The sequence below is a fragment of the Cylas formicarius genome, unplaced genomic scaffold, assembly GCF_029955315.1.
Source record: "Cylas formicarius isolate icCylForm1 unplaced genomic scaffold, icCylForm1.1 PGA_scaffold_1__22_contigs__length_36826433, whole genome shotgun sequence".
Lineage (NCBI taxonomy): Eukaryota > Metazoa > Arthropoda > Insecta > Coleoptera > Brentidae > Cylas > Cylas formicarius.
Window position 1 is genome coordinate 35,521,565 of NW_026844264.1, and position 23,785 is coordinate 35,545,349.

Genomic DNA, 23,785 nt, shown 5'->3' on the forward strand with positions numbered 1-23,785 from the left:
TTAAAAATATATTTTTTTTTTATCGCCATAGTTGTTTGTTAACTACAATAGCTTTAGGTGAGTTTGGTCATCATAGTTAGAAAATCATGTAGCTTCTCACGTGCCAATATTTATGGCTACCAAAAATTTGTTTCCTTTTTTTAGTAAAGTACGCCTATCTTCTCTAATTTCCTGATGGCAATTTTCCTAAACTTTGCTAATCTTTTCTTTTGCAAGCTTCACAAAAAAAAAATACATACGAAACTAAACCCAACTGGCTACATTAAAAAAAGTTTAAAAAATGAAAGGAGCTTTAGTCAGTCAGTCAGAAACGATTAGTCACATTTTTTTGCTAACTGGATTATCTACAACAGATTTAGGTGGGTTATCATAGTTTTCTTTACTCGGAGGTAACAGGTATGTCTAGGTCTGCGTCGGGTCTAAAATATCAACGATACCAAGAACGAACGCTGGCGTTGCCAGTCAATTGATAACAGCGAAATCTGATTCACGGGTCACGTCGCACAATTAAAGGCATCCGGTTGGACAAGTGACACATTTTCGAATGAATCGCCGCGCCGTCCCATTCATGACAATTTTTAACCTGCCCCCGTTTACAATTTCCGATTTTTCATCGCGAGATTTCTCGGAAGAGGCGAGACGCAAAAATCCGCTTATAATTGGAATTAACGCGGCTCTAGTCGCCGTTTTTTGTTCGGACTCGTGCCTGTTATGCTTTAAAGAAACATCAAGGCTGGCGGTGGTTCATAACCAGGCAATGACCGCGTGTCATGTAAATAACATGGCGACGGAACAATAATCCGTACGGAGCGTCAAATTTTGTTATGTATATGTCAACGGAATGTATACAGAGATTTTAAACAGCGGAATTCGATACTTCTCAAGTCCGAAACGTGACGGACTGAAGAACGGAAGAAGCTGAAAAACTGAACTGAGGTGGCTTTTACTTGACGAAATTCCATTTAACAAGATAAATAAGAACTAAAAGTTCACATTTTCACGAAATTATATATTTTGACAATGACAATTGTTTCGACAACAATCAAATCTAATATTTACAAACTACCTGCTACCATATATACCGAAAAATGACAATAAAACCTTAATTAATGTTGTTGTGAGAATTGAAGTTCAATAAAGGAAAGGTATTTAAATCTAATTGAACGTTAAGCAATCATTTTGTTCATCTCCACGGCTTCCGATAAATTTAATTTTCTACTTTTTGCGGCTGTATGTAAAATATCAAAGTTGACGTCAAAAATGTGTTTCTCTGTGTTTAAGTGCGTAGCATAATTGGAATCTAGACTATTGTTTTTAAACGCTCTTTTATGTTCGTCAATGCGTTTCTTGAAGGATCTACCTGTTTGTCCAATATAAATTTTAGGACAAGATCCGCATTTCAACCTGTAGACACCTGATTTTTTTGAGATTTTGGACATTTCGTTTTATTGTTCTTTAAAAATGTTCCTATTATGTTGTTAGTTCTGAAAGCTAATTTTAAACCACATTTTGACAAATGTTTTGAAACTTTTTCACTGGGTTCTCCTATGTATGTAATGTTTTAAATTGTTCGTATAAATAGAGTATGTAACTCTTTCTGTTTTGAAAGAAACTTAAAAAAAAACAAAACGTTTTGGATATTGGACTTTTGGAATTGTTATCAATTAATATAACCCTGTAATATTGTTACTAATAACCCAACATTTTGGTGGTCTCTGATTTGGGTCATATAATTGCACCCGCGTGATGAGAACTGGATTTGACTCTATGGCTAATACTACAATGTTGGTTGGAAGCATGTGAATAATTCCTTCCTTCAAGTCTGGCGATTTGGGCGCCAATTCTGAAACCCATATCTTTTTTAGGCATTCAAAACTGGCATTTAAACTAATGTTTAAAGAGACCCTTTTAATAATACATGAATAAAACGGAAAGTCTTAACAAATTATTTTCAAATTCTACAAGCAAGGACTTGTAATAAAACTCGTCTAGAAAACACCAAAACCATAACAGCTAGCTATAACTTTTTAATAGGCATGATAAGTTAAACTATTCTGAAAAAAACGATTTACAACTTGTCCAAAAATCTCTCGACATCTTCGATCCATCAAAGACAAAATTCCATTCGAGATGGCAGGAGTTTACAGCATTCCATGCATAACATTGGACGAAAAATATCAGCTAGGCTTAAAGAACATGGAAGAATCCCGCAATTCATGTTTTTACTTTCAAGTTTCAATTAAGCTCTGAAGAAGTTACATAAAATATTCGTTTTGAGCGATATTATCTTAATAAAAGTTCCGAATTGAAATAGCCGCAAGACGAGCGATCACAAAGTCGCTGCAAACCAACGTTGCGGATCGAGGCGGCGAAAAAAAAACACGATAACAGGGAAATTATTAATGTTCCCTTTTAATTCGTTCCGTCGCGGCCCGGCGATCTCTCGCGGCAGGAAAAGAATTATAACAGCTTTTTATTCGATCGTCATGGAAATGAGAGTCCGGTGTGTAACGTTGCGAGAGGAGTTTCGGATTTACAGTTAGATAAACCGTAATGGATAAAAATCCGCACGATTTACAGCGCGAAAATGCCATTCGAACCGGATGCTAGCGCATCGCCTTTTTGTGGTCCGCGGTTTTGCCGAACCTATTTTGATGGTGCGATGGTTTTGGTTCCGGCATTTTTTGTTTAATTCTACTGGTTCACATATTTCAAACCCGGATGAAAGTAGCTTTTGCAGGGATCCATCAAAAACAACGAGAATCCTTAATGGACCCGACAAACAGAATACAAACTGCAGCACAAGTACTGAAAACGTTTCACCGTTTCAAAAGTAATGCTTTGATGGCTTTGTTCATTCAGTTTGTTCTTAAGGTATCTTAGGTGCTTAGTATCGATCAGGTTGTTGCACAAAAGGTAACGTGAACTGTCAATCAGTCGGTGAGAACATCTTAAAGTTCCAATAACTGCAACTGAAGTGAGCATTCCACGTTAACATGCGGTTTTTGTATATTTGTGTTCATATCAATGGCCATACAATATAGAACCAGTCGTTTTTAACAGCTACCTGCAGAAATAAAAAAATGTTAATTGAAAAGAAACTTTAAATCAAAACTAAAGAATTACTTAGTTGGTAAACTTGTCTTATGGGAATAAACTGAACTGAAGTGAACTGACCTATGTCGATGGAGCAGTTGGTGAGAACATCTAAAGCTTCCAATAACTGCTATTGAAGGGTGGATTCCGGGTACTTCATTTAGTGTTTTGATAATCAGCTTCATCAAGTAGATGCATTGTTTGCTCCCCTTTTGATTTATAATCATATGCTTTTGTATGTTTATAAATGTTCACAATTGGTGATTATTGTTTAGTTTCAGTTCTTGCTTGGTGGACAAACCAACACAATGTCTTCAGCTATCACTTGTTCATAAAGTATCACGAGGTTGCGGTACATGAATGGGTTACGTGACTTTTTCGCCTTTTGTATCTTTATAGATAGCTTGTTGTAGCACAGCTACTTATTCTGTAGTTCAAAATCCGTGTTTATTCTTTGTGTTAGTTCTTTCAAGTTCAACAAAACTTAGGCTATGGGCGTACACTAATCTTTCATGTCAATGTTCTCTTTTTACCTCGGTTAGCTTTGCGCAAAATTCTATCGAGCTCCTCGTATCTGAACCGTTAAGTGGAAGCGATCCCGGAAAAATGAGGTTTACTATTTATACCGGCACAGGTTAATAACTTCCCGTGTCATAAAACAATTGGCAATTTGCCGGATGACGTAGAAAAAAATCCCCCGTACATTTCTAACCAAGTCTAATTACGTGAGGCAATGAAATATCGCCGAGACCGCAATAATAATAATAATTGTCCGTGCACTCCTCTGCGAAGTATAATTGGTTCTTCTCTTGCACCTCGGCGGTGTCTGCTTCGCGATTGATCATAGGTTGGCTTTATTTGTCCTCTAAATATTAAAGAATGTTGAATTTAATTATTTAATTCATTGATTTCAGGTTAAAACATGACGCCTTACCATCCGATCCGGTTGGTGTCCCTGCTGACGATACTGGGAGTGTCGTTTATCGGCGCGGATCCCAGGGTTCACATCCTTTCCGAAAATCTAGACCAAGTCATCACATCCACTACTCTTCAGTGGGTGCAGACCGACGGCAAAGACAAATCCGTTTTGAAAAATGCAGTAATCGCAGCTTACCAAGTGATGCCAGGTAATACGAATATCGACCTAACCAACCGTAACAATTTTACTCTGGTAAATCGCTAGTAAGAGTTAAGCCAAATACCAAATCCGTGGTGTTAGCATGCCCCTACGTATATTATCAATGGCACATGCAAATGGACCTCCTATTATGGTCACGTGCTAAATACCATCCCAGTGAAAAAATATTTACAAGGCATTTAGCCATGTCGCCATGCATAATGCGATTTATAACCTTATATGTAAAGGAGAGTCGGAATAGTATGCACAATGCAAAATCACATTCTATTATAGAAACGCACAAAGCAATACATTTGTCCCAGCGGTGCTTCCGCTGTTCGAAACATTTTTTATGTTCATCTTTGGCTATAGCCGACAGCTCATCCCTCGTTTTTTTCTTGACCCCTTCAATGTTGTCAAATTGCTGTCCTTTCATGCCCTTTTTCATACGTGGAAATAAAAAGAAGTCACACGGAGCGAGATCAGGCGATCAGAGGAACCATGTCATTAACCAACCAAACTGCTTAACAGAAATGGCTGTGTGTGTAGGTGCATTATCGTGGTGAAAGAACCGGTCCCCCGTCCGTCACAAATTGGGTCTTTTTTGTGGAATACTGTTGCGCAATCTTCTTAAAACTTAAAAAGCTTTATTAACCGTCTCAACTGGCGGAACAAACTCTGCATGAACTAAGCCGTTGATGTCGAAAACGCAAATCAGCATCGTTTTGATGTTTGATTTGACCTGACCACATTTTTTGGACGGGGAGACAGTGACGTTTTCCATTGGCTGGACTGTTGCTTCGTTTCTGGATCGTAACCAGTGGCTGGGAGTGGGCCAGTGTTATACCAGTAGCTAAGAACAGTGACTGAACTTTCTCATTCTACACAAACGTCCTCTTAAACGTATCTGATCATATTACTAGTTCTTCTTGATTGCAGTAGAGCATTTGACACTCTTGTATCAAACATAAATTCTTTGGGTTGGGTTCTTTTTACAAAATTCCTTACTTGGTACGAGTCTTGATGTGGTTCGAAGATTTCCCCAGAGTAGTGTTCTGGGAACATTGTTCTTCTCGCTTTACACCTCAGACATCTGTTACGGGCTTAAATATCTTTTCTCGCGTCAATTTGCAGATGACTTTCAACTATATCTCGGATTGTAAGTGACATCGTGCACACAAACTTCAACCTAGTCTCTATCGTAATGAACGTAGCGTATTATACTGGCCAGCTCTTGTTGGCGAATATGGAGAAAGCCTCTAAAAATTAAAAAACAGCCATATAAGGTGATAGATTGAGACAGTTTGGTCATGTATCTGCTTCATATTAAAATTCTAATTGGCTTATGTATGCCTGTTTTAAATTATCAGGGTCTATAATGTTAAGCAAGTTAATCGTTGTAATTATACTGAGTAATTAGATACGAATGGCTGGAAGCTAAAACTCTCCACGTGGATGCAATTTGCGAAAGCACCGCCTCGCATATGGCGTCATCTAAATGAAGTCCTCGTTGTTCCAGATGCCGACCCGTCAGAAAACTCTTACGACGAAAACCTCGAAAACGACGTGGTCAACAAACAAGAACCGGTCTACGTCTGCCGTGCCACCGTGACGAGCATATGGGTGTCCGGTCAGCTCAGACCGAAGAACCACGTCTGCGTGGTGTCGCTCTACAGGAAAGTGCAAGAGTACAAACACTTCGAGGTCTTGGTCAACGTCGAGGACAGCGGTCGTCTCAGCTGGGTCGGCAAGAACAAGTATACGAACCTGCCCGCGGGAGCCGTCACCAGCGGCGAGAACATCCTGCGTACGTTCGTGTCGAGGAAACCCGTCAACAGTAACAATAAAACCGGCTCGTTGAGTCACTATATCGGCACTTTCAACCCGTCGGAAAACCTCGGCGTGTTCCATTTGGTCGAGCAGAACAACAACGAGATATCGTACGAGGACGGTGAAATCCTGGTGGAAACGGAACCGATCGCCTACGAGTTCAGGAACATCAAATTCCTGCGCTCGAGCAGACGGTTCCCGAAGAAGAAGAGGGTGCTGGCTCACGCCATCTTGAAGAACGAAGAGGACGGGCTTCAGAGGGTGGAGAGCGTCATGAGCTACAACTACACGTACTCGCTCAACTGGGGCAAAGGCCACGGTATCCAGGTGGGGCTGCCCTACACAGTGTTCCTGCCCAACGGTAGCCAGATCCTCGGCAAGTGGGGCATCTTGGAGAAGGAGGAAAAAGTGGAGACGGTCCCGGTTGAGATGCACCTCGACGAAGGCACCGCCGTCAACGTAACCCTCACGGGGAACTATACGGAAATGGAGATACCGTACACCGCGACGGTGGTCTCTTTGTACAAGGACAACGAAAAACGCGAGATCACCATACGCGACATCAAACGCGAGAACAAAGTGATCGAGTTGGTGTATAACTACAGCCCCATCTACTTTTTGCATAACAATAGCTACGTGCCTACTACGCCTGCGCCTACCACGACCTCCACAACGACTACCAGCACCACCACGACCGTCAGGCCGACCTCTACCACGCTCAAGGAGTTGCCAGAGGTGGCGCCTGAGGTGATACTGCAGAGGAAGCAGGAAGAGCTTCACGCGGCCGAGAAGAAACCCGAAGACGGCGCCATGATGTCAGACGAGCATACCGTCCGCGAGGCGTCGCTGGAGAGCAAAACCGAGATCTCCGCGAAAGATTCGGCTTCCGCGGCTGCGATAGTTCTGCATCTGTTGCTACCGATGGCGGTGATGGTCTTGAGTGTTACATAAAGTGTTGATTGACACGCAACAGCTGCAGCTTTATATTTATTATACCGAAAGATGTGTTGATTTCTTCATCGTTGTGTTCTTCTCGAGTGGGGGGGAGTGTAAATAAAGTGACGGTGTACATAGAGATTTGGGGAGGTCGGAGTGTGACGTTGTGGTGATATTATTTTATGATTGTTCTCGAAGTCTGTTTAGGGTATAGTTTTATCCAGTAGATTATCTTCCAACGCAGATTTCGGATGCTTAATGTACCCCAATGCGCGGAGAAAACAGATATTGCTTGTAGCTAATGAAATGAAGATGACGATTAACGCCACTATTATCATCGTCATGCCACAATTTAATAGTCATGCTTGCGATGTCTGGTCACCATTTTACACACCATGGCGGAAATGGATGTTTCTGATAATAGGTTCTTGTCAACAGATCTTTGGTCACAATTTCTGTGACAAGTCGTTTCTTAGTGATCATATTGATTCTTCCTTCCAAGTATAATTGAAACTAATCAATTACCAAATCCCCCAATTAAAATAGGTATAACAATAAAAAAAAATATGAATGCATGAGCTGTAACTATTACATTAAAAATTTGATCATCTCCAATTAATGATTGAGGGTTTCTTAATTCAATTCGAATAATGAGACTTAAACTTCTTTTAAAATTTCGTTTCGAGATCATGAAGAGAACGTCTTGAAAAGATATTCTCATCAGTCGAGTAGCTAGCCTCAGCTTTCTGGTCACCATTCCTTGGGGTTCACATTGATAACTTCTTCAAAATTTCGTTTCGAGGTAATGAAGAAATCGTCTTGCCAATGGCGCAGCTGCCCTCGGAAGAAAACGTCTTGATATTCCCTCCAGTGGCGTAGTAAAACGTCAAATTGTCGAGTTAAGAAAAAAAAAGAGCCACCACCAAAACTATCAAAACGCTATGCTTTAGTTTGCAAACAATTTCTTGATAATTTCTGGATCCATTTCACTATAACGAATTTCCTGTCACAAAAAATGAACTAGAAGAGGCCTGATTGAAAATAGTGGACGGACATCGTAAGCTGCCCGCCCACTACTCGAGGATTGCGGGGTTCCTTTACGCGACGCGCGCATCCATCCGAGATCTGCGTTTCTTAGTTTTAGTTTTTTTTTTGTAAATTATCGCTGTCCGAAAATTTATTTTCTAGGAACGTAGATGTACTGCGTAAGGAAAATATATATTTTGCAAGCGAGATATGTATAAAAACAAATCGTAGCGAGTGGACTATATTTTTGCTAAGTAAGGCTTTTCTGATTCAGTATTGGAAGGACGTGTACAAATAATGCCGTAATTTAAGTGACGTTAGAGAGCACAGGCCCAACGTAGCAAAAAAAAAAAGAAATCAATCAAAGGAACAGTGATAATAACAGTAGCTACCATTCCATTCTCGTATAAGTACAAATAAGTTTTAAATTACCAGAGTTCTGCGTAGACTAGAGGCGATTTGCGATGCTTTATTCGAAAACAAAAAAAAATGTTCGTGGTTCATATTTGTATGTGATAATTAAACAACATATTTTAGGCTTAAAACTCTGCTATGTATAAGGACTCCCGTAAGAGTCGGCGTACTGTTCTCGTCTCATATCTCTAACTATTAAGGAAAAAATTGTATCTCACTCTGTAAGCCGAGGATTTATCAATAGAGGACCCCTGGACCTGCTGTAACGAAGATTACCGATTTTACGCTGTATTGGACTGAAATACGTGTATAAAAATATCTTACTATATTGTTTCTAAATGTACATTTCATGTTTTATGTAGATAATTAAAAATATTTAGAACGCATGGTGTCGTTTTCGTCTACGCAATGGCAAACCGCGATCGTTTGGCAACTGCTGACGGATCGTTCGAACGCATTAACATAAATTGCACATACAGGTGCATAATTAGTTAGCGTAATACAAACATCAGCACGTACACCTTCTGGCGTGGCGCCATCTTGCGTGACTACTCGTACGCATAGTTTTTGTGCAAAACGTGGAACATTTATCGTTCGATTGATAATGATACAGAAATTCAGTGCTTTGTTATTAGTAGACATACAAAGTCGGTTGAATCAGCAAACAAAACAAAAAAATAATCGTTTCTCCGCTGGTGCAAAACAGAAAAACGATTGAATGTAGGGTTTAGGAAAATGTACTCGTTTTATATGGAACACCCTGTATATTTTTTACTCTGAGGTTCGTAAATCAACAACAAATAGTACAAAAAAGGTCATATGCAATATTAACCTGAAATTGGAAACCGAATTACCAGCACATTCCTCTTGTAGACTACTAGATGGCGCTATGAGTGATTACGAAACAAAACTCCATTTTCCTTTTGTTTGAGACTAAGAAACGTGGAAATAGCATAGATTAGAGTTTTGATAAGTTTCGGCGTAATCAAAGAATGAAAGAATCAATGATAATTTGAGTTTTTTGAGGGCTAAGTCTTAGGTTGTGATTTGTTGCAAATAAATTCAAGTTGTTAAGATCTGCGTTAAGTTTTTGTTGAACCTCAGTTCAGAATCGTCGGCAAACTGTTTAAGCTTCATACCAGAGCACATATAGAGAAAAGAGAATTGCTGAAATTACTGACCCCTGTGGAACACCTTACTTAATCAACTTAGTACCAAAGAGTTCGTTGTTTGTAATTACAACTCGACTGTACCGACCTCCTATAATGCCTTTTTGATAAGGTTTAAGGAATTACTTGAGAATCCAAAACACTGCTGGGAGTATAATTACAGGCCGCAAATCTTTTAGTTATTTAGGGTCTGCCATCTTGGCAATAGGTTTAACGATTGCTTGGAATGGAATTTATGATGTTCATCAATGCACCATAACCAAAAGGCAAGCAAATTTTTGTATCTCGAATCGAGATTAAATCAACTCCAACCGTATTTGAAGTAGTAGTGTTATTTTTGATTAATTAGATGAAAGATTAATACTGTATTACTGTGTCCACGAAATATAATTGCTGATGTTCCTCAGACAGGCTTTTCGGTCAGACACCACGCGGTAGTTTCCACAAAAATCATCTAACTTGAATGACTTAATTAGAGGCTGCCAAGATCTGTGGTATAGTACGAGATTGACTTTAAAACGCTGGTTGATAATAACTCTGGCAGCGGTTAAGACACCAACATAAAATTGCCCGCTTTTATGGGCTTATTAACACCATTTTCAGCGATGTTTGGGCGTTCGCTTTTATGCGTATTTACGAATCCAATTAAGTAAACTTGTGCTCGGCAGTTAAATTCTTTAGAAAAAGCCGCCGCGCTTTTAAAGTAGGTCACAACAGACCCCCGCGGATCCCGCTGGACGCTTAAAAGCCCCCGCATTTGCTTCTCCATCGATAGCACACAAACGATTTCAAAAAATTTAACTTCAATTTAATTCAATAATAATAATAATTATTATAATAATATCTATTTATTTCGCAACAAAATAATACATAAAGTATCACACAATTATTTTTTACAGAAACTTCCATAAACTACTGTAATGCCATTTACAAATCTTCTGGATTTCTCCTGCAGCGGTTGTAGCTGAAAATATCTCACCAGATCAAAACCTCAACACCTTATGAAATTCTTCGTAAATCTAGTTTTGCTTTACTTCGAGAAAAAATTCAACGTACCCGTAACGAAATAGACTAAATCAATCTCTTCTGTCTCTGCATCTTGAAATTGCTTCTATGTGGTCCACATCCGAGTCCAATACGTTTTCAAATATCATTTATGACAAAGCTGAAAATCTTAGTTTATCTCCCACCCAGAATCACATCCAAAAAATTTGAAAAACTAACATCAACAGTTGTGGGCACATGTATTCAACTAGCATTTATCAGTCGGCCTCTAAAAGAGCGCAATTGAAAAACTTAGAAATAAATAAACCAATTAAGATATTCATAATTAATAATCGATTCAAATGCCGCCTTGTTAGTTTAATTAATTACCTTATTTTTCTCTTTATCTGTATCAAAACCAGTATAACAGTTCGAAGTTATAACCTGCCCCACGCATTGTCCCCATTTCATCCTAAACAGATTTCGACATCTTAATTCTAAAAATTCTAAAAAATTCAAGATATTGTTACAGTCAATATAAAAAAGATCATACGTCATCTATGGAAAGCTCTTCTGTCCGTCCCACTCTTTTTCGACTAATTTTGGAACTAGGAATGTTGAGTTTTGCTGGCACATTGGGAATTATAATTTTTTCGTTTTTAAGCCTTCCCAATATTTTACCAATGGAATGGAATCGTTACTGTTATTGTTGAAAAAAACATCAGTTAACTTTTCCCATAACATCTCCTGAAACTTTAACGTAGCAAATAAAAAAGAAACGCGAATAATCCATATTTTTTAATGGAAAATTCGTCGGCAGGTCTTCTGAAAACGTCAGGAAACATGGACGCTGCCATTGGGAGATTGATTGCTTTCGAAAAATCGTCGGTGGGCGGGGCAAGTTCGTAGCGCGTAGCGCGAAGCAGCTTTTTATTATGCTGTGAAAGAACAATTTTTTAGATCTTTTTGATTTTTGCCTATAATTTGAAAACCCTGTATATAATCGAAAATATCTTATCGTGTTTCATAGCAAGATCCAAAAAACAGTCGAAAATCGTGAAAAAAAGATGGATACCGGCAACGGTTCGAAAGTTATTCAGGAAAAACTAAAAGACGAGAACGGAGAACGGACAGACAAACAAAAAAAATATTTTTTGGACGGTGATCATTTCTGTACCACTAACTTCAAGTTATTCTGAAGACTATTTTTTTTTTAATATGTATTTATTATTTATATAATTACAATTATACAGGTACGCAATACACTTTTTTTAGTACTACCCAGTACAGGTTTTATTTATCTACCCAAAAAAAAAAAAAAAAAATACTACGCATGTGGAATAGGGCCAAGACCACTAAGTTGTACATGTCAATAATGATTTATAACTCTCGCGCGTTAAGAAACAGGGCATACACTTTAAAGCCGAGTTTATTTACGTCCCGGGTAAACAGGCACACGCCCGCGCGTCTAATTTATTAAGCGATCCTTTCGTCGGAGCCCTTAATTAAGCCTTAACGTCGTCACAAAAAGTGCAAGCGCGTTTCGACACATGTAGTTTTTAATTAATCCCGAGTTAAACCTCTTAACGGCACCGATGACATTCCGGTCATAATGAGCGTCATTTTGGTTTAAGCGTCTCGAAGTGATAATGTATTGTTTGGGTTACTGACCTACGCAACTCTGCCATAAACGCGTAAACACCGTTAACGCCATTTTCGAATGTAATTAGCCCTGAGGTGAACATAGAAGTGTGAGAAAAAACAATCAGCTTTCCCGTTTGCGCTATAAAAATAAACAAATTGAGCAAATGGCATTCATCTCTAGCAAATTTGAGATATTGTCAGGAGCAAAATCCTTCCTCCAATTCTAAGCAAATTCGTATGCTGGATCCCAGAATTATAATTGAATGATCAAAGACCAGCGTAGATGGTAAGCGAGGTTTTTCCATTTTCAAACATATGTTTATTTATTTATCGACGGGCCAATCGGCCAATACAATTTCGTGAAAATTTTGAAAAAGCTTCAGTTATCTTTTTTTTTATTCGATTTTTTTTTATACTTGTCTCTGTGAGATTTTTATGTTTCTTTATATTCTTAATTCTTCATATAATAAAAACGCATATTTGCATTTCGTGTTCATTTCAATGCATATGTTCTGAAAATTTGAGGGTTTTGAATTGCTTCTTTTGCGCTCCTTAATTATAACCATCATTTGTTCTTCCCGCAGTAACAGACAGAGAGAGGGAATTTCTACCTCAAACGTGTATTCCAATTTTGCTCAGCAACTCCGGACAAGAGCAGCCTGAGTGAAGATAGTTATGGAACACTTCATGTCTCCATAGTCTCCATATTTACGGTAACTTCCAAGTCTTGGTTAGTTTAACCAAAACTTGCAAAAATGTTCTACAAATCAGAATTTCTTATATGCCCTTGGAGCTACTTTTCTTCAATTAAAAGTACTTTTTTTTATATGGGCTTTGAACAATTATTTTTTGAGAGTTTGTTTATCTTCTTAATTTCTGAATTTTACGAGTAAATTTTGTAGATTGTTTTAAAAGCTTCAAATAATGTATTAAAAATAAGGATCCCTTATATGTTACGTTATTTTATATGATTTTTAAAAATTTGTTTTTTTTGTTGTTCGTTTATTTTTATTTTAAAATACTAGAGTCCTCAGTTATCAGGAGACTTTATTAGGCCTTCAAAAAACAATTTTTTCGCTCTTTGTTTTTTTTTATTTCTTTAATTTTAGAATCCTCAATTATTATAAATATATTTTTTATTCGTTGCTTTAAATAACGCAACTCATCTGCCAAATATTTTGTTTTCTAATTTCTGAATTTTGGACTATTAGTACATTTTATAAGTTGCCTCAAAGCCTCAAATAATACATATAATATACAACCAAAACTTGCAATAATGTTCTAAAAATCATGCCCTTCGAACCATTTTTCTTAAAGTCTTCAAATAGAAGTCCATATCGTAAAAACCTTGAATAATCTGTCAAGTATCAGGACACTTTATATGGCTTTTGAATAATTATTTTTTTTTGTTCTTTAGTACATTTTATAAGATGATTTAAAAAGACTCATAATTTCTCGTAATTCTTTGCGGTGCGTTTCCCATTCGTTTTTGTTTATTAAATTGAACTTATTTTGTTTCTCTCCTTCATTTCTCGTATTTCTTATAAAAACGGTACTAGACTGCTTCAGTTTTGGAAAATTGTCATTTATTCACTTGTTGCTGAGAAAAAGTGCATACTATTATATATTTTTAAAAAGGAAAATAATATACACTCTATAAATATACATAAAAAAAATTTGTTGCCGACCTACAATACTGCGACGTGGTAAATTCCGTCGATATGACGTCAGCAGGAGCTCAACGTAAAAACACCATAACCTCATTATAAGTCCCTCATCAGGCGCGGACATCATTACGTAATATGTACCGTCGCGTATGTATCTAGAGAGAGAGTTAGTCCCCATTTCTCCGGTTTCCTTCCTTCCCGTTCGCTATTGAGTCCCGCGGGATAAAGCCGGATCGATAATTCAAACACGCGGACGCCCGACCCGATGCGACTCGACAAAATACGTCGTTTTGACTTCTAAACCAATATCTATTTTAAATTGCTCGTGCAATCCAAAACAGGTGATATGGTCTGTTCATAGATATAAGAAAGTGACCAATTGCTTTTGAATGGGATTATTCGGCTTCGCAATTGACCTATCGTTCCAGCTCCTCTGAATATTTCTTACTTTAGAAAGTATGGTCTGTTCGTAGAGAGAAGAAAGTGACCAATTGTTTTCGAATTGGATTATCCAAGGGTGGACATTAACATACATTGCAACAAGATTATTACCTAAAGTTTCGGAATTTAAATTCAGGTAAAATTGTGGTCCGTAATAGAAAATAATTTTATACCTACCTGTATTTAATATTCTTTTGTTTGGTATTCTACTTAGTTTAAGTTTATTAGTAATCATTCTTATTTCGTGTGCGAATTATGCAAGATATGTGCGAGTCTAGTGTATCTCAGGAGATGCTGCCGCCCAAATGTAGTAAACACTATTCTATTGAGACTAAGGATAAACAATGTTTATTTGACTCTCATTGAACATTTGCCGGCAAGCAAGCATCTTTAGAAGAAACGGCCACATTGACGAAAATTCCAACATCAACTGTATAGAAAATTGTGAATAATCCCATTTCAACGAAGAAAAAAAAAGCGATGCTGACATTTTCTCGAGTGTAGATGAAAGTGATCAAGATATAATACGGTGTAAAATTTACCAGTTATACGAGGAACAAAGCGTGCCTACATTAGATATCTTAATTAGGAGGCTTATGGGAGTATTTTCAATACATGGGTTTTAGATTTTAAAAAAATGACAAAAGGCAAGTTTTAATATAATCTTTTAGAATTCGGAAATGGCGACTGAAATATCTAGAAAAAATTATCATTTACAGAGAACAACAAAGGCCAATTATTTACTTGGATGAAACCTGGTTCGACGCATAACTATTTAAAAAAATTAATTATGAACTATGAAAAAAGATCAATATCACCAAAGAGTACATGAAAAGAGCTGAAACTATGGAAATGGATGGGTTTGGGAGATCTAAAGAAATCCTTGATGTTTAGTCCTTAACGCCAATCAATAGAAAAAAAATCATCGCATACTCTCTTCTCATTTGATGAGTACTTCAAATCAAATTTAAACCTGTGTTTTTTAATTTTTAATTCATCCGTTAATCAAATTTTAATTGTGTTTAAAAAAAGATATATTTTTTTAATTTCTTCTGACAACCAATAGAATCTATCTATCTATACAGTGTTCCTAAATTAAAAGGGGCGTGTCTGCAACTTTGAAATTTCAAAAATATATGCAAAGTTTTGAAATAAAATACAATAATTATACAGAACAGCACAACTAACCAAATCTTCAGCAACATACTTTTAATGCATTGCTTTTATATTCTTTGCACGATATTCCTTTTTGGAAAAAGCCGAAATTTTAATCTCCAGACAAGATCTGCTCAGAACATATGTTACAGAAAACCGAGAACAGAAAGCAACTTTGTCCTAGCCCTCATTTAATTGCATTTAATTTCATCATCAGTTCAAGCCCTTTCGTTTCGCTTTAAGACCAGAAATATTTTAAGCAGATATCCATACGTCCTTTTGGATTTCTTGCAGTTCTATTTACATTTAAAGCAAGTTTCTTCATTTGTGACAACTGTATTTTTAACAGTTACCCATAGGGATTCTATATTATTTTGTTCTGTGTTATTCCTCGCCTTTAATTAGTAAACACTGTAGTTCTCGTTCTTCCTCTTTTTCACTTACAACACCGCTTGAACTACCGATATCAATTTGAATGTTTATAGCAATTTCATGGGGGCCATAGTAGGAGGAATGGGCCGGGAATTATTAATTGCGCCGTTGCCGGATTGTGCAAAATTTCCCCCCGATTCTCTATCGTTGCTTCCGTCAATCAAGCATCCGGGAATAGTATATTTTCGTCTAGTACACCGCCACTTTACCCCCCAGCCCGGCGTTTTATTCGAAATCGATGATGGTGGGGGTTCGTCGATCAGATAACGAACCGGTGACGGTAGAGCGAGTGTATTTACACAAAGACGTAAAGAATCGGCACAAAAACGACTCGGCGTCTCGACGGGCGTCGCGGTGCCGTCGGGTCTGCCTCGCCCCTACGAAGGCATCGCAAAGCCGGACTTATATTACCGATTATATACCGTTACTATAGTCCCAATCACTCTGGGAATACAGTGTGGAGTCTCGAATAAATTTCGCCCATACGTTTCCGAGATACAGGGCGATTCTCTATAGGGGTGGAGTAGTGTTTTTCCATTTTTTTTTTATTACGACAAAGTTGTTATGTTTTATTGATAAATGGGACACCCTATATAATTTTACGTCATTTCCGATTACATATTACACTCATGAAAAGCAAATAAATTATTATTATTATTATTATTGCTATTATTATTATTATTAAATATATTATTTAATAAGAAACCGTAATTTTAAATATTTAACAATTAGTTAGCTTTAGTTCATTAATATTAATTACTATCTAGTACTAAATCATTATTAATAGAAGTATTTTATGCCAATTCGTATTAGTTTTCAAATAACGATAATGAATAGGAAAATTATTATCTAATTATGGACCACCGTCAGAGAAAGATAGACTCCAATTTTCTATATTGAAGAATTAATACAAAATAAAAATATTCATTGTCTAGATCAATTTTGAAAACTCTGTTTTTTTTTTTTTTGAAAAGTGCTTAAAAAAATACCATGAGTTCTTCCATTGTAAAATAAGATTATTAAATTAACTATCAAATAAGTAATTAAACTAATAAATAAATCCATAAATTTTAAATATTCCGTCATGTTTTTCTTTCTCTTCAGATTTGTTAATTATAGATTAAAATTATTTATCTTTATAACTTTATAATTTTATGAAAACGAGAATGTTTGAGATATTTAGTTAAATGTTTTTTAAAAATTATTAATATATGTTGATGAAAGAATTACGATGAATGGCGCGAAAATAATTTTGAAAAATTGGGTTGATTGAATACTAAAAAACATCTCAATTAAAAATTCATATATGTTATGTATGTCATTGATTACGATCCAACCTTTTAGACGCCTACAACTTAAAAAATATTTATTTAATATTTACACATTGCCATTTTTTTTTATTTTAATTTGTTTATTATTCGAATTTGTTTATTTATTGGAAAGTGTTCAAACCTCGAAGTTATGATTATGCAAATATTTCACGAATTTCACAGATAACAAAGATTTCACCGATTTCACGGATTTCACTAAACAAATTTATGCAGTAACCTAACCGAAATTTAATTATTTCGTAAATGCTAATACAAGCCTACTAGAAGAAAAACTCATAAACAGTGCTTTCATTATTAATATTACCAAAATTGTTATTGTTAAGTACTAGTTTGTTATTAATCGCCATATCTTTTCATCTTTATATTTATATATCTTTTATACAGAGCTAGAGGGCCTAAACAACATTCTTTCAGATCTTTTGATCATGTTTCGACCATAACTCCACCGATAAAAAAATATGATTTTAGATTTACCTAAATAATTGTCATTTCAAAAAACATCAAACTGACAATTTTTATTATTCGAGCATTGAATCATAATAATCTAGTATCTCCAGTTCTTTATGAGTCACCCTGTATATACTTATGAACAATCGACAACTGATTACGAGTTATAGTACAAAACGTCATCGCGAATAAAAAATGGCGCCCGTGCATTGAATTACTATTCGATCAGATCCGATACTCGTATTTTATTTTATCGTATCAGCATAGTCTATATAAAAACCAGAAACGGCATTCAATATCGATCTATCCCCGTGTCCCAAATACGAAAGCCGGCATATTTTATATCTTCGGTTCATTTTTCGTTGATATTCACACGCCGCACCGCGTTCTTCGTCTCGCCTCGTTTGACAAGCAAAACTTTCAAAGCCTTCCTGATTTCCGGAATTTATTTTACAGCACGGAAAAAATGAGGAGCCTTTTTATGACTCCGCGGCACATAATTCCAAATTGCGAGCGCGCCAAGTCCTCCGTACTGTTATTTAACAACATAATCGCGCGTTTTGATGTTTGTCAGCCACTATTTTAACTAAACGACGTATAAGGTCATGTTTTAAAATAGTTTTTTTCTAAATTGGAAAATTATTGAGCGCGCGGTCGTAGGAAATTCGATCAATTTAAAAGTCATTAGAATTTAGCAAGTGTTTTTAGTAGTCAACAGCCGCCAAGTCATACAATAACGTACGGAGCAAGGAAATTCAAAAATCACTCACCCATCACGCCCAATTGCTGAGGGGTAAGCTGAATACCTTCACCGCTGGCGCCATCTATTGCAGTAATCATCAAACCGCCGCTAATCGCACTGCCGGAGGCGACGGAAGCTGTTTTTTCGCTTACTATGGTCGATCCTTGCCTTACGTAACGTTCCCCGTAAATATTGCTGTAAGCGGCACTCCTTCGGCCGCTGCTGGTCGTGCTCCCCATGTCTGTAAAGTAGGTAAAACAATACCGTCCGTTATAACGACGAGGTCGAACCAATTCAAAGAAGAGAAACATTCACTATCTGTTGTAATCTGTGATCTTAAAGAAGAAGAAACGATACGTAACCCAAAATACGCTGATATATTTTGGGCTGTTAAAACTACGTTAAACAGGTATAATTTATTTTCAGCACAATCTTGACGATGTGAAAAAAATAATAGCACCTTTACAACTGAAATATCAGACTGCTCAACAAAGTGCATTTGATTAGGAAAGCTTGTGAGATTGTCAAGACGTGTTTGAATAAAATGGGAGTCCTACTTTTAATTTGTAAACAAAGTCAGTTACCTACCATTGGGACTGCGAATACCAGAGGCCCTGGATCTTTTGCTGCTAAAATTGTTTCTCTTGTAAATCACTGGATCGACAATTCTTTTCTTGCGCTTCAGGTATTTAGCTAGGGCTCCGACGACTGCAATACTAGCAGTTAGTGATACCACAATTAACTGAAAGGTGTTTCAAACTGTGTTAGAAATGTGTTGGTGTGAACTCAACAACAAACCTTTTGTTTAGTTGTTAAAGCGAACTGGTGGGGTAACACGTCCTTAATGTTTTTTATGTGTTCACTGACAGGTCCCAAGTGCGCCAATAATGACATATTCGCTATGTACACGCTGTTTATGGGGTCCAAACAGATAATGTTAGGTTATAAAAATCAAACACTCTCAGGCGGTGTTTAAACTTTATTACGTTTACGCGCGAGGCCCGAAATTAAAACATTTCTTTCGAACTGTCTAAATTACAATCACGATTTATTTTAAAAATCGAACGTATTTAAAATTGACGCCAAATTAAAAATCCCGGTCGAACCGAGCGACGGCCGAGAACTAACTAACCAACCGAGTCAGTTCCTCATTGGAATAGCATTGAGGAATGCGCGAACTTATTTGACAAAGTTTTGATTTTATTTCGTTGCCGCCGAAGATTGTTATTTAATTTCAATTTATTGCGAATGCAGTTAAAGAAATCAGTCAAAAATCCATATTTTAATGAATCGTACCAACATGAATTTCATTTTCTGTGTCACGGCCCCGCTTACGAAAAGAAGAGGAATTTGACAGCGCTCGTTGACAATGACGTTCGAACATTCCATCCAAATTTAAAACAATAAAACGCGATAAACGTATAAAATCAGATGCATTTAAAAAAAACGATCAATTAGCTTGACTTATATTTAGATGTTGGTCGCCGTTGTGCTCGAGATATGGACGCGTTGACTGTGGAAGATTTACCCGAAGAAGTTTTAGAATTTATTTTGTCTTTCGTTTCACCGTACAAAGATTTGCACGATTGTATGGTTGTATCAAAGAAATGGAGGAGATGCGTTTTGAGTATTAGCTGGTGTTTATTTTTTTTCGCAATATATTTACATAAATTTCTTGCAGATGTGGTGAAAATGAAACAAAGGAACCTGTACAAAGCAATTAATGATTTTGATATAAAATGGGATAGGTTGACTCCGGTAGATATGGCCCCGACAATAACGAAACGTTACTCGCATACCGCAGTTGTACATGAGAACTCTATGTACATCTTTGGGGGCTGTACCTGTGCAATGACTACTTTTAATGACCTGTGGCGATTAGATTTATCGAAGAGGCAGTGGATCAGACCCTTGACCATGGGAACCTATCCTTCGCCTAAAGCTTGCAGTTCATTGATAAAATATAAAAATTCGTTAGGTAAGTTATTTTGATGTTTTTCAATTTTGTTTTTGCAAACGTGTTTACATCAAAAAAACCCATTGATACTCATTTTATTTCCTTCAGTGTTATATTTAGCTCCGCCCACGTCCAAGGTTACAAATGTGTTCCTATTCGCTGCATGTTAATAACCGGTTGTTGCACCAATCTGAAAATAACTTTAGTTTACTACAGTGACTTGCAAAAATTTTGGAAAAAATATTTTCAGTGTTATTTGGTGGTTGGACATACCCACCGTCTTACCCACTCTACCAAAGTTGGCATCTCTTCAATGAACTCCACGTCTACGATATCGTCGCCAATAGATGGACTTGTATTAGTACCGTTAATACGCCACCTCCCGTTGCCGGGCATTCGGCTTCGGTAGTGGGAGAGTGGATGATTATATTCGGAGGTTTGCAGAAGCCAAATACCGCTGTACATTGCGAAAAGTCAAACGACATATGGAAATTAAACTTGGAGACTTGGACTTGGCACAAACAGGAAGTCCAAGGCACGTCGCCACCGTCGTGGGTTTTCTCTTGCTAAACATTAATTTATAGGGGGCGCCAAACCGTTCGGTAGATTCGGCCAAACCCAGGTCATATTAGACGAATGCAATTTATTAATTTTGGGGGGATCGGGTGGTCCCACGATGCAATATTGCGACGGGTGGGTTTTAAACATGTCTGGTAGTTTGTGGAAGTGGATCAAGGTCGATATCCAGGGTAAATCGAACGAACCCTCAAATATTTGGAGCAATCCCGGCTGCAAGGTATGGGCGTGCTGAGATTCTGAGCCATCTAAAAACATAGAAAGTTGACAGGACTTCATTATTGAATGAAGGCTTTTTAGATAGGGGACAAAATTGTGGTGTTGAACAGGGTTAGACAGAAGGAAGACTTCTCCGTGGTCTATTATCCTAGAAGTCAGTGGCACCAGCAGAATGTGCCGGAAGACGGCAGGTTGTCTAGGATAGATTTGGCGAATCGCAAACCCGACAAAGATGACAATGTCAATGGTCGAAGGGGTGTGTTGAAAAACCCGAAACGCGAAGCGGAGGAGATTGAGGACGAGAGTGCCGTTGCGGGTCCTTCGAACGCCAGCCGAGAAATTAAGGTAAAACATGATTGCTGCGCCACTGGAAAATAAATATTTATATTATATAAATATTACATGATGACAAAAGAGTTGTATATTCAGGAGTTTGCAAAAAAAAAGGAAATTTTCAAGAACCTTAATCAATGAATTAGACAAAATTACTCACAAAAAATTTCAAGGAAAGGGAAGACAATTTTGTTTTGGCAGTGATACTAACATCTAAGTAGCGAAGTGAAACCATTGGTCAGTAATCAGAGACATCTGTCTTTAGCAGGTTCATTAAAAACACAAGCAACTAGAAATAACCAAAGCTAACTAAAAAAGAAAAGAGAATATAAGTTTTCATTTTTAAAATTTTAAACATTCGTAAAAATTGGGGGGCGAAGTTCACCTGCAGGCCGGAAGCTAGCCATTAGTGAAATTTTTTTAGTTAGCTTTATTACGTGATCGATTTTCTGTACAATGGAAGACGAAGAGGTGCACAGTTTGTCTGTGGTAAATGATATTCATTAGGCCCTTTTGCACCTCTTAGGTTACAACTTAATTTTTCCGACGTTATATGGACTTTAGATCCTTAGTTTATTTAAAGGAAAAGGTGTTTATCGCAATGGAAAATGTGTTTGGCGACGTTTGAAAATGCAGAAAACCACTTGGCTCGAATCACAGGCTCAACTTTATAACAAAGATTTTGTTGGATGTTTTTGATGATGAACGATAATGAGGTTCCAGGCAGACCTTTTAATTTCCAAATAATGTTACGGATCTAACGTGTTCCGCATCGGAATTTAAACCAGCTGCACAAGATCCTCATTATCGCCGAACCGCAGTTTATCTTTTGTGTAGACTATAGAAAGGACCTCTTTGATATAACGAAATTCGAAATTTGATTGTGCCAGCACTTAAAAAAATTTTTTGGCCGAATGATCCTAGCTAACCTAAGTAAAAAAGAAGAAGAATTTTTTTTTACTCCGGTCGGTAAAATACACAATGACCTAGCGTGCGGGAAGCGTCACGTTATCACGTCAGTTTCGTTTCCTACGAAAAACTGACGCTCGTAGAAAAAGTATAGTATGCAACACGTTCGGTAAACTTTAGTCGCTCGTTTATTAAACACTCGCTCCGCTCGAGCCAAATATTAATGAATTAAAATTCAAATGCCGTTTACCGCACTTGTTGCATAATATACTCTTAGCAGTGACAGTTCCCCTATATATATCCAAATAATGGATATGGTGAAACAATACTAAAATAAGGTATGCAAAAAGTCGGTCATATTCATTAATCCCTTAAAACTTGGTTCATTTCGTTAATAGTTGCAGCGAAATGGAATCCTAATTATTCATTCATTGTTTTTGTTCAAAATTTCTGAATATTTCGTAAAGTTTTGCGTCATTCACGTTGTTAACGCTTTCCATTGGTGCATTTTTCTAAATTTCCTGGTAACGTCAACGTTTTGCCCTGCAGATTCACGGGTTAAATTCGCCGTCATTAAATATGGCCGCGTTTTCCCAACCCTCGGATGTCGGAAGCGCGGCCAAGAAGACCGCTAGAGAGAAAAGACTGGCCAACCTGTTAAAGATCGAGGAGAAGATGACGAAAGGGGCTGCGACCAAACGGGAAAAGAAGACGCATTACTTGGGAATGTACGTTTTGGATATTTCGCAAGTGTTGTCCAAAAGTCCGGTCGCGATTTGGTTACCGCCGAAGGGCGTGAAAAACGGTCCCGAGGAGACGATTTTGTATACTTTAGTCGAGGGAAAGTCCGAGCTCATTATGTTCGGCGGGATTCAGAAAGACGCCAATTCGTTGTTGACGGTGAACATCAGCAGTCAGATATCGAATTCCTTACATTTTATTACTTCGCCGAGTTATGTAATTTAGCTGTCGGATAAATCAAGGGGGCAACGAAACTCGCGTTTGATATGTGTTCGATTTGAGTTAAGAATTAAGAGTGTTGAATAATTAACGACTCTATAACTGTATACTTTTTCTACTGTGCTCGTTTCGAGGGCAGGCCGTCAGACGGTCGGATTTTTCTAGTCAGTAAGTTTTCAAAATGAATTTTATATTCGGTTGATATTTGCAATAAAAACTGGTTTCGATTTATTCCGGGTTATTGATTTAAACTGTTGTTGATAGGTTTTACCTCCTTTACACTTTATTTTGCCACCTCCACAGAAGAGAATGCAGCCAGCTTGCAACGGTGGATCAACTTCTATACAAATAACTGACAACCGAGTCTTTCCGGATTGATCATCGACGTGTATGGAAAAAA

At 37.3% G+C, this 23,785-nt stretch overlaps 3 protein-coding genes across 5 annotated transcripts in view; 2 read left to right on the forward strand and 1 right to left on the reverse strand.

Moving 5' to 3' along the window:
* The window catches only part of LOC132696066 (protein unzipped), a 49,735-nt gene extending 41,123 nt beyond the window's left edge, over positions 1 to 8,612 (forward strand). For both annotated transcript variants that reach the window (XM_060660623.1, XM_060660624.1), the window contains exons 2-3: positions 4,011 to 4,223; positions 5,733 to 8,612. In XM_060660623.1, coding sequence (XP_060516606.1) covers positions 4,019 to 4,223; positions 5,733 to 6,994 — 1,467 coding nt within the window. In that variant the 5' untranslated portion in view covers positions 4,011 to 4,018 and the 3' untranslated portion in view covers positions 6,995 to 8,612. The remainder of the gene's footprint in view (positions 1 to 4,010; positions 4,224 to 5,732) is intronic.
* The window catches only part of LOC132696065 (mitoguardin), a 71,940-nt gene extending 52,338 nt beyond the window's left edge, over positions 1 to 19,602 (reverse strand). Inside the window, exons 1-3 of the mRNA XM_060660622.1 lie at positions 19,230 to 19,602; positions 19,020 to 19,173; positions 18,460 to 18,672 (exon numbers count right to left, since the gene is read on the reverse strand). Of these exons, the coding sequence (XP_060516605.1) occupies positions 18,460 to 18,672; positions 19,020 to 19,173; positions 19,230 to 19,325 (463 nt within the window). The 5' untranslated portion in view covers positions 19,326 to 19,602. The remainder of the gene's footprint in view (positions 1 to 18,459; positions 18,673 to 19,019; positions 19,174 to 19,229) is intronic.
* LOC132696064 (F-box only protein 42) lies at positions 18,777 to 23,616 on the forward strand. Of its 2 annotated transcripts, none has more exons than XM_060660621.1 (7): positions 18,777 to 18,840; positions 19,906 to 20,058; positions 20,113 to 20,409; positions 20,639 to 20,923; positions 20,973 to 21,184; positions 21,265 to 21,528; positions 22,975 to 23,616. In XM_060660621.1, the coding sequence occupies exons 2-7, from the start codon at positions 19,932 to 19,934 to the stop codon at positions 23,389 to 23,391; spliced, it is 1,602 nt and encodes a 533-aa protein (XP_060516604.1). In that variant the 5' UTR covers positions 18,777 to 18,840; positions 19,906 to 19,931; the 3' UTR covers positions 23,392 to 23,616. The 2 variants fall into 2 exon arrangements, with proteins under 2 accessions (XP_060516604.1, XP_060516603.1); XM_060660620.1 differs by lacking the exon at positions 18,777 to 18,840 and adding an exon at positions 19,777 to 19,850.
* Positions 23,617 to 23,785: the final 169 nt, after the last annotated feature.